Below are 14,932 nucleotides of genomic sequence, written 5' to 3'. Positions count from 1 at the left end.
GTAAAGCATGAGCAAACAGTTAATTCATCATTTAGCATTGTTCCAACATAAACACGTATTTGTAACTCATTAGTATGCAATTGATTAACAGTCATAAATCTTCTTTTTGATTAATAAGCTTGACTATTAAGCGTTTCATGATTGGATTTTCATACTTTATAAATGACGGATTCCCCATTTGTAAATGAAGTAACATATATTGCGAACTAATTATGAAGTACTTATAGATGATGCACTAATGGTTAACATCAGCAATTCATGATTAATTCAGGTAGTTACTACTCTTTAGTTAAGTATTATTGTGTGACCCCTCCTCCCCATCTAAAGTGAGGACTATGTATGCTTTACAACACATTCATAAATGACATTATAAGGCCAGCAGTTCCTCAAAGCTAACAAAAGTCAGAAAAGGGGAATAGAAACAACACAAAGCGATAAAGAACATTAATATGATGGTGATGGGGCGATGCCCGTTAGTGGCACGAGTGTTTTTTGCTGAATATTATGCATGTTCCCAAAAACTATAAGCCATACTCAACACTCATGCCAATAGGCTCGTTCGAGATGAGCCAGTTTTGGCGCAGAATTGATCGCTGGCGATTGGCGCACAATGCATGCCGGTTAGATTTGTGTCCGACTTGCTCCCAACTTGCCCTGAAGTCATACATACGTGGTCAACGATACTCTCACGAGAGCAAGGCGGCAGTCAATTTCAGAGCCAGACGCGCAGTAGCACTCCCTCCACCTGGCCCAGTGCCTAATGGGAAACACCTTTCTGTTGCCACGAAGGTCTGCTCTTAGGTCTGACAGCAAACACCACGTGTTGTAGAAAATTCTTATTTTATGTGTAGTTGTAATACTTAACGCTGGATTGTTGACTATTAGTCTCAGGTTTAATTTAAAAACAGATCTTGTGTGGTTGATAGTACAAAATCCCATTTATACAACACATATCAAAACCAGTAGTAATGTATTTCACAGACAGACATAAAAAGAACAAAGGATGCAGCTACACACATATCACAAATGAATCAATCCAAACGTGATCTGTAAACTACAAGTAGACTACAGATCGGAACTAACAGGAAGTCCTTTTTTCTGTGACTTCCTGTGTATACTTTGAAGAAGTGGCAGCTGGTGTATTTTTTTTGGGTGGGGCCAGCCAATCAATTTCAGCAAACATCACCATATGCAAAAAGATGTATCACGCATTACATTGCAGTTAAATATTTAACACTTATTATATATATATATATATATATATATATATATATATATATATATATATATATATATATATATATATATATATATTGCAGCCACAGCCACAGCTAAATGGATGCTACTGCATGTAGCCTGTTAGCATAGTGGAGGACGAGGATCTAGCTGATATAATACACATCACATCAAACGACAGGACTTACGGAGCCTGACTGCTATCTCTCTCTCTCTCTCTCTCTCTCTCTCTCTCTCTCTCTCTCTCTCTCTCTCTCTCTCTCTCTCTCTCTCTCTCTTCTCTCTCTCTCTTTCTCTCTCTCTCATGAATGTTGCAACAACAATATTGCCAAAGTATCAAAACACATCAGAAAAACATAGACATACTCAACTTATACAGATAACAACAATAATAATAATAAAACAATAATTAGTTAAAATAATCTTTCTACCTCTCTCTCTCGCTCTTGTTTACCTGAAATGTGCACTTTATAATTTTCTTTGGTAAACCCTTGTTCACCTGAAATGTGCACTTTATAATTGTTAAGAGCATTAAAATAAAGAAGAAAAAATGCGATTAATTGCGATTTAACTATGACATAAATGCGATTAATCGCAATTAAGTATTTTAATCGCTTGACAGCACTAATATATATATATATATATATATATATATATATATATATATATATATATATATATATATATATATATATATATATTAGGGCTGTTAACGCGTTAATGCAAGTTTAATCTGGCAATCCTTTAATGCCGTTAAGTATTTGATTATGCCTTAACTGCATTTTTTTTTGTTGTTGTTGTTTTGCATTGAGAGGGGCTTATCGCTTTACATCTCTCCAGACGGCGTAGTTCAGACCTGGGCGTCTTACGGCTCTCCCAGTCCGGGCCGCGTGAGGTCAATTAAACATGAAAAATAAATAAATAAGATAAACGCTATGAATGCATTATGGCGACACTGCTTTTACTTTGAAGGCAAGCGCGCACTTCCATAGCCTCGCCTGACGTGAAAGCACATATTGTTCTGTAGTTTCTGTTCTCAACGAGCAACGATGCCGCAAAGAGCCGCAAACCGCTTCACCTAATAAAAAAAAGCGCTCCCAGGCGGTCAGTCTCCCGGCAGGCTCCGCGTCCAGATTGAAAGATAATCGCGCATGCGCAAAGCTCCTGACCCGCGGTCCGATTCGAGCCCTTTAAGTCAGCATAACTTCTGGATATTTACTCTTTTCTCAAAGAAGAGAACTTTCCTCACATCACAAGATGTTCAGTGCACTTCTTCAAGCCAACACAGACTAAACTTTTCTCACTGATTAAGAAAAACTGAACTGAAAAATATGAAAAGCACTAATTGCTTTTGTATGAAGTAAATCAATTGCTGGTCTTTAACATACATCTTCAAGGTAAGTAACAGACTGAACATGGACCAAATAAGGAGTGGCTTGTCCCTCACAGGGACCCTTACTACTGAAAAAACAACAAAATAGATTTATGGACTATATATGTATGTATGTTAACATGCTGTTGCTCCAGAGTGCTGTTATATTGTTCTGATAAAATAAAAGCCTGCAATACACTAGTTTTTACTTCATTCTTGAATTTTGCGCATAATGGGATTAATCGTGATTAATCGCAGAAAAATAAAGCGATTAATCAGTTAATTTTTTTCAACTTTGCCCAGCCCTAATATATATATATATATATATATATAGTGGCGGTCCATAGTGTGTTGGCCATTGAGCTTGGCGCGCGTCACGCGCCAAGCTCTTTTTTTATTGCGCAACAGGGTTTCAGGTCACTCTGACTCGCGCATGCGTTAGACTCCTTGGTCCGTGTTTTAATATGGGTCGGGTGGGTTGCCGACATCGCCGCAGACCCCGGACGGCAGTATTAATTCCGCAACTGTGCTACTCAGCTTGTCACAGGCAGACTTAGTGAAGGGTCTTTGTTGTTCAGTGAGGCTGGTTTGACGCATTCCTCTTGAACGCCCCTTGCCGACCATCGCATGCTTCGCGTTGAGATGTTACTTAAGGCTGGTTGTGCCACAGTGAAACGACAACGTCTTCCCGAGTGTACATCTGACCTTTTAGTCTGACTGCATTAGAGCGGAAACAGTTAATAGGTACATGGGAAGCTCATTCTGCGCATGTGTTAAATGCGTTTAAAAAAATGAACGCATTAATCCTGTAATTTAATCATAATGCATTAACACATTATTTTTCACAGCTCTAATATATATATATATATATATATATATATATATATATATATATATATATATATATATATATATATTGCATAACCTCCGAAAGATAGCACTTCACTGATGATTTCAAATGTATTGATAAATTCCCAAAACCAACATAAGAGCTGTGTACAAAGGTACAAAAACGCTAATTATGTTTGCTTACCTGCAATAATAGCGCGCACACACACACACACACACACACACACACACAGAGAGAGAGAGAGAAAAGAGAGCCAACATACACAATGGAATTATTCCAACTTTTGTATTGATTGACAAAAAGTTTCTGAAGCCACAACACACATTCACCGACAGCATGCCGTCAGACAGCTCGTTTTGTGCCATCCCGGATGTGCCTCGCTGTCATACTCCTCTTTTTAACTGCAAGTGCAGCTCAAAAGCCCACAAAACTTCACACAATCAATTATTTTGGATAAAATGTGCCTGTTTTTATCCACCTCATTGTGTTTCTTCAACGCAGTCCTGCATCCGCGGGTAGTGATATTGACTTGATATGGTAGCTTAGTAACTTGACAAAGTTATCCTCGCGTGTCCTTCTGGTGTTCTCATGTTTTCTTAATTTTTCCGACAAGTGAATCATGTCTCTTACTCCCATAGCTGTGTATGCTGGATCGGTGCATGTTGATTTAAAAAAGGGAAGCAAAAAAGGAAGCATGGGAAGTAAAATACGTTAGCACGACTGCAACTCAAAAGGGTGTTGGAGGAGGGATTATACCGAGTTAGCGTTTGGTTTTCTTCAAAGAGCAGCACTCGACTCATGCTTACTGTCATGTTGTCTGCCGCTTACGCGAGCGAGAGACCGGGACACGCAGTCTTGGGCCAACCTTGGGCTGACCCTCCCGGAAGTCTTTTTTAGAGCGCTGATTGGATAAATTATCCATCCATCCATGTCTATCATTTATTTCTTTGATCGTATCGGATCGGATTGGATGAACTGCTTCTTAGACCCGCCTTTTTTGGCCAAATGAGAACCTGGTGTTTCCTTGTCTTCCCGGGAAAACAGCAGGACCACCTCAGAAATGGGTCTGGAGAATATCTTAATCATCTGATTTCTCGTCACTTTTACTTCCACCTTCCTTACCAGTCCATCTTTACTGGGATTAGCAGTCACAATAATTCCCATTGGCCACTGATTTATTTTTGTCTGACTGTCCTTCATTAGAACTATGTCTCCTTCTTTGAGATTGGGTTTTGGTGCTCACCACTTTTGACGTTGTTGTAGCATGCTCAAATGTTCTTGCCACCACCTCGCCCAAAAGGTTTCTGCCAAAGCCTAAAACCTCTTCCACTGGTTCTTGAGTAAATCTCCTTTTGAAAACTCACTGTCTGGACAAGGAGATTCACCCGTTTTCTGTGTCAGTAACATTGCAGGGGTTAGAATGAGGGGAGCCTGTGGGTCAGTGGATACAGGGATTAACAGTCTAGTATTCACAATGGCACTGACCTCTGCCATAAAGGTGATTAGCACTTCATGTGTGAGTTTAAAAAGTCCAACTTGGAGGAGCATGCAATCTACAATTTGTCGAGAAACTCCAATCATGCGCTCCCAAGTGCCACCCATATGAGATGAGTGAGGAGGATTGAAAACCCAGGTGCATTTTTGTTGAAGAAGGTAGTCTTCTATTATGCTTGTACCAGGATTACACTGTGAATCCATTTTCAGCTAATTAGATGCTCCAACAAAATTGGTCCCACAGTCTGATCGAAGCTGTTTAGCATGGCCTCTGATGGAGAAAAATATCCTGATTTATTAAAGTATTTTGATTATTTTTTAATCACACATTTTTTATGTGGATTTGTTCAGGATTTTTTTTTTTTAAGTGTTTACAGTCATCCTATGGAGAGTGCTAAAGTCCTTAGCAGATTTCATTCAGACTTCTTTCTGTTGGTTCTTTTGCAGAAGTGGTATTTATTATCTTGCTAAATATGATATTAGAAAGAAAGTCATTCACTGCAGACTGTGAATTTGTTATATGTAATTTGATTGCTGTCTGGACAGAAAGATCAATAGTGATGATCATATCTGGTTTTAATGTACATTTCCAAGGTGGTCAATCAGAAATGTTTCTCCTCTTTAACTCAAGCTGAGACGTTCGAGCCCTGCGGTCACCCTGGAACACCGACCTATGGGATCCCCAGCTCCAACAAGCTCCACTTCCAGGCTGGAGACTCTCTCCACTACTCCTGTCTGACCGGCCACCAGCTGCTGGGTGAGCCTGTACTCCACTGTGTCCCTGGACACCCATCCCAGTGGAGTGGGCTGCCACCGGTCTGCAAAGGTAAATAACTGCAGCCTAATATCTGCACTTGATTGTCAGGTCAACTTCAGTTAGATATGTCAAACTGTCAGCTTCTTAAAATGCATCATCTAATTTAAGGCCATGAAAATCTATGACATCCTTATCATTAATAAGTATATACTATATAATAATACTATTACAATCGCAATTGTAATGGTATTATTATTATTGTAACGTCTATACCAGAAGAGAAAGTTTGGAAGACAATTTAAACTAAGCTAAACAAAGAAGGATGAGTATGTGTAAAAAAATTCTTAAAAACTTGAGGAACACATCACTCACAGTGAGAGGCTGGAGAGAAACAGTGTTATTTTATTTTTCTATTTGTTAAATGACTCTGGATTTAGTTGTTCTAACATTTAGAAGAAAATAGTTTCAGTAAGGGTAGCCTTTAAGTGGCCTTTGAGTCTGTTCTCAGATCAAAGCACAAAAAAGGGTGCCAGTGAAGATGTGTTTGCAATGTGCAGCCTTTTCCGAGAGATTTCTCTGAGGATTCACAGTCCAGTTGCTCTGCATCCTCAAAGTAATGATGTGATATACACTTGTGCTGTTACATTGATGCTTCATTCCCGAGTGTGTGATGGGACATTTAGAGCACAATTTTTTTTTTTACATGATTATATTTTGTGGAGAAATTCATTTTAAGTAAATAAAATGTCATTTTGTCTTTACACTAACATCCCAATAAGCACACAATGATTATATATTTCACTCCATTTTGCTTATTTCTCCTCTTTTAAATGTCCCTGTTGTGTGTTTGCGCAACACAGCCACGCCATTCTAACTATTAATGTATAGTAATTTACAATGGCCCTGAAGCAGAGTTTAAATTGGAAGAAGTACCAGAGCTCCCATCCACATGTTGGTGTATCTGCGAGTGTCATTTTCTCTATTAAGCAAAGCAGAGGGTTCCTCTGAATCTACACTTAAAGTAAAGTAGCAAATGCATAAATCAATGGGTTTTTCAAAGTGAATCACTTTTTTGTTTGCTCAAATGAAGTATTTGCATGATAATTTCTCTACAAAATATATGTTTTATGCTTACAAAAATTATTTTCCTGTCCTTAAAATGTCTCATGCGCATGGAAATAGTGTACAAACAACACCATATTCACTGACTTTACTTAAGAAACCTTTAACTCTTATGGATAAGAGAGCATTTTGGTTTATCTTGTGTTACGGTGGGTTTAGGTAGGACACAAGAGCAGACACGGAGACGGAAGGGTAGGTAAAGGAATGGGTTTTTATTGAATGACAGCTGGTGAATTGCAGAGCAGGAGGTGAATGCAGGTACGGCGGTAAGGCGGCCTGAGCGGCTGTGGCAGCGGCTGGGCTGCGGAGTAGACGCGGTTATCCTGGGCACAGGGAAAAGAGATTAGTTATGATTTCATGAATAGAAAAGTACTTTGTCGAAACCGGACACAGAGTGGCCGAGAGTCACACTACCACTGAGCTGATGAAACAATTTGGCGAAAAATGTGGCGGAAGCCAGGGATGAGTTTTATGAACAGATTCCAGGCAGGTGTTGGAGATTGGTAATGTAAACCACACACACACACACACACACACACACACACACACACACACACACACACACACAATGCAGCAGAGCTGTGGCATCTAACTATTTAATTTTTTTTTTTATTTTGTCCTTTTTTCCCCCTTGTTTTTACATTGCTACGTTGCTATGTACATTCCTCTCAGCACATTCGGCGGAATATGACAAGCACAGATTAGATGGTAAGTTATGCCAATAAATTCATTTTACCTTACATTTTCAGCAATTATAATAAACAACTTTCTGATGAGAGTTCCAAAACATGAAATACAAGTCAAAATGTTTGTTCTAAACAAAGGGAATGTTAACACTTAACCCGTCAGGCTGGAAAACATTTAAATTTTGCTTTCTGTCTCCAATAGTGTCTACTACAAACTTAAGAATGGAGGGAGCCCAAGTTGCATTTGCTGTCTTCATCCCCATCATCATCCTCCTCATTGGGATATACATCTACTTCTCCAAGTAGGTTAAAATAATCTGTGAAGAAGGGAAAATATGTCACAATGCTTATAAATGGTTTGCTGGTTACTGTTTATGATTTAGTTGTGATTTGTCAATTGTATAGTTCCCTTTGTATCACAATTAAATTAAGGGCACTGTATTCAGAAGGAATTTGTTAAATGTGAAATATATAATAGCACAAATATTAAAAAACATAATAAATGAATGGATAGAAAAGGACTGGACTTGTAATGAAAACAAACAATTTGAAACAATTTTTGAAAAAAAAAGGTAACAGACAAAATAGACAGGACACTGGTTTTATGTTCAGTTCATATTTAGTGTCTCTGAAGGGGATTTTTTTTTACAGGTGATATAAATGTGAATATTGTTAAGAGGCATGGCATAATTGCTAACACTGCACTCTCATTGTATCCCACTGTATGCTACCCATGTTAGCAATTAGCTGGTGAACATTGTGGAACATTTAGCTGAAAAAGAGCTAGATATTTTTCTCGGACGTTGGTGGCCACCAAACCAGAGCTATTGGAGAGTGAAACCAGTGTTAAAAAGCACTACGGTAGATGAATGCTAATGATGCATGAGTGCACCAGTAATCAGGCAACTGTTTGCTTACATGTTAGGCAAAACAACTACACATTGGCACAATTCTGACTGAACTGAATGAACTCACACTATCTTTAATCAAATTTATTTTTAAAATATCTGTCACAGGATTAGGATGAATTCAAATATACTACATTTATTTTGTATAGCCCAAAATCTCAAATTTGCCTCAGAGGGCTTTACAATCTGTACACATACAACAACTTCTGTCCCGGGACCTCACCTTGGATCAGGAAAACCCCAGAGGAGGATCCCTCTATCAAGATCGACAGAAGTACAATAGATGGAATATGTACAGAATGAACATCATAACAGCGTAACGACTTATTCACTGTATATGAAATTATTCATAAAATCACAAATCAAGAATTTCAGTTCACATTGACAAAACATAGGGCAGTATGTCATCCAGCCAGAACATACTGTATGACAAAGACAGCAAAACCAATTCAAAATATGATTTATTTGTCCTTTAGTATTAAAGAGGTGTATTGACGTTATGAATATTGCTGTTAGTAATGACTTCCTACATAGAATTATAAAATGTTTATTTTTCCTTCTTTGTCATGCTTGTTTTCTCTGTCTGTGCTCAGGGTTCAGAAGAAGTCACTGCAGCTCTCCCTGTCCTCAAATTTACCATATGAAAACATCATTGGAGAATCTACATTTGACAACTCAGTTTATGAGACAACAGTGAGTCAACATATGTCAGTCTTTCAAAGGGTTGGCTAGCGTTTGCTCACGTGTGTTTAACTGGGCCTGGTACATTATTCTACAGGCAATTTGTCTATCTCCAGTGTTCCCCTGTTTTTCATTGCTTCTCTTTTCCAATGCACATCATCACTGGACCCTTGGTTTGAGACCAGAGAAGGTCTTTCAGCATGGCTGGATTAACCTGCTGTAGTGGCATAGACTGAATGAGTTGTTGGGAACCCATTCCTCTGGCTCTTTGCATAATGTGGACAGTTTTTCCTGAATACTTTCTGTCTCCAGACTTGCTTTTGTAATCTGAACCAATCAATGTGCTACTTTTGCACAAAACTGACATTTTGTCAATCTTAAAACAACAGTTTGAAAGTTGCCCGAGTCTTATCTGACAACTTCAAACCTTCCACTGTGTTTTCAGTTCAGGAAAGTTAATCCCAACATTGTGGTTGCGATTAATGTCTTCCAAACAACCAAGATTACAGCAGTGGTGGGGCGTCAGAGCCTTCTAATCCTTCTCTGAAGGCCTAAACAGAATCACAAATTTATCGCTATTTTATCATTTTACATATATGTATTTAGATATTTATATCTATTTGTATTTTTTTTATTTAATGAAAACATTAGAGCTTTTTTATGATGTAATTGTTTTTCACAAATACACAACATGTACTATAATTATTTTTTCCTATTTGCTTATTTTCTCATTGCACTGTTCCTCTGCTCCTTCAGACATCATATATGGCTTCTTGGGATCTGTTTAACCGCATTTTTTTAATCAATTCACATTTCACTTCTCTTTATCAATGTAAGACTAGCCTGGTTAAAATACATGAAACAGCCTTTTCAAGACCCTGGACGTGTGACTGGTCACAGGGTCTGCGTAACCATTAACATGGTTTAAAAAATTTCCCCTTGGGGATTAATAAAGAACGTATCTGACATGTGCTGTGATTGGTCAGTGAAGCTAGCGTCTCACCTAGAATGTAGAATCTCAGGACTTACTGATGACCCCTTTCCCACAGAGACTTATGTGCGTCTGGTGAGTGAAATGCTGATTATGTTACTGTTTTTTACATTTACATTTATATTTAACATAAACAAGCAACAGTACTGTAGTTGCTGCTGCACAAGTACAAGTCTATTTACCTGGGGCTGCTGGTTCTTCTTCCCGTGGCCTCTCCCCGTGCCAAAATGTCGCCGGCGAAGCAATACTGCAATGTCATGTCTACACTGTGCAGGGTCAGTGTCCCGATGGGTTTGGGCTCTCCCCTTGCTGTGCCGGCCCTCACTGGGCGCAGCGACCAAAACTAGGTCGGCTTGGAAAAGCTTGGGCCGAAGGTGCTTTAGAACGCCGATGCCCGGACCTCGCCGGTCTTCCCAGAGCCATGGAATATGTGCTCGCTGTGACTTCTCTTCTCGCCAGGGAGGGACGTGGCCCCCTGCTCCTGGCACGACTGTCGACCGGTGCGCACTGTCCTTAGTGCCGTGTCGCCAGGGCGCCCCACGTAAAGGGCCTGCGGCAATGCCGCCAACCCACCCGACCCATCTTGAAACACGGACTAAGGAGTCTAACGCACACTTTAGAGAGTCTCTGAAACCCCATGGCGCAATGAAAGTGAGGGCCAACGTGCGTGGCGAGTACTTCGCACCTTGCTCGCGACGTTTCCTTTTTTTCTCGTCATATGGAGCGGCTCTGCGGGTCAGTCCCTTCGCCCCCGTGTGCAGTCATGGGTGGAGTCATGTGGCGGAGTGGACTGTATGAACGCGCCGTGTATTGAGTGTGTCGGTCTGTGATCGTAACTACAGGGACAATTTTTTCTCCCAGTCCGCAAACCCACAGCCCGCCACTGAATTACAGTGGCCAAAATGCCAAACTTGAAGTTTCAAAACCATAGTCAACATATACATTGATGACGTTGCAATGATTATGATCACTTTTTACCCACTTAATGGCCCTGAATGTCAGTTGTAATTTATTGGTGTGATTTGCGAAACACAATTTCAATCAAATTAGCATAGATGAGTCGGCTCACATAGACCTGGAGGTTCTGCGGCCCTGGACATTACCAGCCAGACAGTGTGGCCAATTGTCCCAGGCCAGTGTACAATAAAGGTGCAGTCCTGCATGATTCTCTGATGTGGCCCTATCTGTTGGTATTGTCTGGTTCCTTTGTCGCAAAGTCAATGGGTCATTTGAATGTGTTTTTGATGAGCTGAGTTTTACTTTAAATCTTCAGAAAACAGGGTATTTGACTGAGGCTCTCTATAACTCATTCCTTCATAAAGCACATTCATGTATTTATAATTAAGAACTGTGGATCTTTTAAATGTATACTGCATTCTACCAATATAGTAGTATATCCCCTTGACCTTTGCAGGGTAGAGGAGTCAGAAATAATAGATTGAGAAATTGAAAAATATTTTTTTTATGGGAATTTGTTGACAATAACAAAAAATAGAATAACACTGCCTTGTACTTTTATTTTAGAACATTTGAGACTAAGTCACTTTAAGTTCTGTTGCTATGTGTTGTATAAGCAACTCCCTCTGTGACCTCGTGCTTATTCTTTCCACAGGAAACAAGAGAATATGAAGTTTCAATCTGAAGACACTAGTGTGTTTCACTATGGACCGATAAGAAGCCTGGTGGTCTTTTCAACGTCTGTCAGGCTTAGACCTTTCGTGACTTCCTTGATACTTCACGGTTCTCTGTACACTGAATTTGAGCCTTGCTTTATTTACCCGACAGAGACATCACACTACCCCCTGGAAAAGCTGGGCCACCGGATTATTTTTCTAGCTCTTTAACAGTAACAGAACAGCAGCAGTTTGTACAGTTTTTAATCCTGTGCTCGCATCCTGAGGACTTTCAGTGAAAAGTGCCATCTCGGAAAGCTGATGGAAACAATGCAGGGCTTGTGCCCTTACGTGCGTATAACCATAGATGTTACATTGTGTTATGTACAATATACATAATATGTATCCTACCACCATTTTGCTTTGATTCATGGGATGTCTATTAAAAGTAAAATCTCACAATTGAATGTCAGCAAAAAATAGCATGCTTCTATCAGCGTATGCCAAAAAAAGTTGCTCTTTGAAATTGATGAAACCTTAAGAAATCCGAATGTGCTTTGAATAAATGGGTCTTGAAGGAATATGTTTATATTCCTGAGATTAAGATGAAAATATTGATATCTGCCTCATGTCTGTGTATCAAGTACAGAGTTAGTTGTGGTTAGTCTAGTTTAGCATGAAGACTGGATGCAGGGGGAAACAGCTAGCTAAACTTAAAATACCCACCAACTAAAGTTCAACGAGCAACATGATCGCATCCCCAGTGTTTCCCATCAATTGCCAAGACTCTGGCCCACCAAAGTCTATTCTGCCTCGCCACGGTTCCATAATTAAGAAAACCCATTCCTCCACTCATCTGGTGGGCTGGCTTGGCCCTCTTTGTGCGCATTTCCCTCAGCATTGCACATCAACAACTCTATTCCGACTCTAAAAGTGAGATTGAAAGTGGCTCAAGGCTCCAACTGTGTGAACTATACAGCACCCACATTACTCCTGCGTGGAATGACAGAGGTCCCAGTTTTCTACTGCAACTGCTAACTATTGCATAATATATCATTGGATTATAATTATTGATCCGGTGGACACATGTCCATCACTTTAATGTTGCAGATGGTAATGGTTAAGCTCATTGTAACTACTTTTATTAGGCTATATACTACTTTATAATGCAGTAAAGCCTAGTTTATTGGTTAACTATTTTGTTTGTATTAAAAATCTGATATGTATTTGATGTATTTGACCTAACATTGTCAAATACATGGAGTGAAGTTTAAAGGACAAAATATTTTCTCTGATATATGGAGAACTCGAAGCCCCCGGTATCACGGTAGCCTTTGCTTTTTCAAAGTGTTAGCGTGTGGTTAATAATGTGAAACAGTCACGATTAACATTGTAATGTAACATTGTGAAACAGTGGCAATTCGATTTAGTCAACAAAACTACTTGGGTGGGAATAGAAAAATAACGCAACATAACGTAACGTCACATAGTGTTTAGTTACATATGTTATACACAGGTCCCCAGAAAAGTCCTGTGTTTTTTCCACCACCCCTTCCTCCAACCTTTATGGTGTGTTCATAAAATATTGCAAAACTAACTTTTTTGCATCTCAATTACACACAATTTGAAGTCAATTCAAAGTGTCGAATAGACGCAAATGTGCGACCAAATGATGATAATTGCGTCATTTTGTCACTTCTCTGGGTGGCGGCATCTCTGAACATTCAAAACAGTCCTGTCGAGCAGTTTTATCTGCCCCCACTTTATCCATTTTTTCTGATGGTTTGGCCCATCTAATTAGCTGCAGGTATGTAATCACCAGGAGCAGATAAATATGGTGGGATTGTCCAAAGTGAGAGGGATTTGTATCTGCTATGATTATTATTATTAATATACAAGCTTTACAAATTTAGGTCTAACCGATCTGAGGATTGGTTGATTATAGTGACCAGATACATACTGTTTACAAAAGTAAACAGTATGAACAAAAACACTGGTGAATTCGCAGAGCAGACAAAATGTTCAACATCTTAGCTTTAGAAATTCTACATCAGGGAAACATTGTCCATCAGCTTTGAATACATTTGCACACCAAGCATCATTGATGTCAACACACAGCTTGCCACTCCTCTTCTTACCAGAGTCCTGTGTTATGTCAGCGTGTTATAAAGTCGGGCCATCAAATTCAATAACTTTATTCAGGATATGATGAAAGCTGCCATAGAAAAACATAATTTCTATTTCCTTCATTGCTTGGCTCAAAGTCACATAAACTGTTCGAGAACAATGTTAGCTAATGAAGCTACGCATTAGCTTCCTAGTAGAGACAGGCTCACAATAACAAGTAAGAACTGGCAAAGGCAATGTTGCACAATTGGTTTGTTTTGAGTGGGCTGCAGACATTTCTTTTTCACTTTGAACAGAGCCTGACTCCCCCTTGATTCCAGTGTTTATATCTAGCAAGGCTACCCACAAGCCCTGACTTTAGCTCTTTGCTGAAGACTAATTGGTATGAATTTTTCCATCTCACTTTCAGAACAAAGGCAATTAGGCATGTTTTTTCAGGATGTTACTGAACCTTAAACAACATCCAATTTCTATGGGGAAGTTTTCATTTATATTTTAGAATGACATGTCATACATTCATGTCACATGCAAAGTTGCAGACGAAAGCATCTTGATTTGTTCTTGGTTTATCAGTATTAGTTTAGTGTAACAATTTTATTTAAACCATTTTTAATGAAATTCCATGCATTAAACTATCTTGGAAGCAAAAGGAAATGTTTTTCAAGGTATTATGACAGTTTGGATAATTCAGTCTAAATTCAGACCATTACCATTGTTTAAACATTTAAACATACAGTATATATTGTCCTATATGTATCCAAGCTGGTTTGATTAAAATAATAATAATTCATCTATTTTTGATTAATGTACATAAAGAAAGTACTTTATGTAAGCTCCTTCACAAAAATCTTCAATAAAAGTTGCTGTTCAAATAAAACGATGGTCACTTTGATACCGTGTCTCATTTTGCTGGATCACTTGTTTGTATTTCATAATTTTTTGGATAAGATAATTGTTGATTGCTTGCAATAGTGCGACAACAGTGGTAAACTTAACCTGTCAAAGTTGCCAATGCCCTGAGAGATAATAAGTATATAGCAATATATTAGCATTACGACTCTTAGAAGTCATACAAATAATACATGAAGCAAATCT

General features: G+C 38.9%; 1 protein-coding gene across 6 annotated transcripts in view; it reads left to right on the top strand.

The window, feature by feature from the left end:
- Positions 1 to 12,322, top strand: part of sez6b (seizure related 6 homolog b) — a 210,298-nt gene extending 197,976 nt beyond the window's left edge. For 3 of the 6 annotated variants that reach the window (XM_068585588.1, XM_068585584.1, XM_068585590.1), the window contains 4 exons: positions 5,584 to 5,778; positions 7,504 to 7,539; positions 7,720 to 7,819; positions 9,019 to 12,322. In XM_068585588.1, coding sequence (XP_068441689.1) covers positions 5,584 to 5,778; positions 7,504 to 7,539; positions 7,720 to 7,819; positions 9,019 to 9,157 — 470 coding nt within the window. In that variant the 3' untranslated portion in view covers positions 9,158 to 12,322. The remainder of the gene's footprint in view (positions 1 to 5,583; positions 5,779 to 7,503; positions 7,540 to 7,719; positions 7,820 to 9,018) is intronic. The other 3 variants (XM_068585585.1, XM_068585587.1, XM_068585589.1) reach the window with 3 other exon arrangements.
- Positions 12,323 to 14,932: the final 2,610 nt, after the last annotated feature.

Source organism: Clinocottus analis, unplaced genomic scaffold (assembly GCF_023055335.1).
Source record: "Clinocottus analis isolate CAN_PGR_092001 unplaced genomic scaffold, fCliAna1.0.p SCAF_2, whole genome shotgun sequence".
Taxonomy (NCBI): Eukaryota; Metazoa; Chordata; class Actinopteri; order Perciformes; family Cottidae; genus Clinocottus; species Clinocottus analis.
Note: the sequence above shows the minus strand (reverse complement) of the source record. Positions and strands in the feature narration are given on the sequence as shown.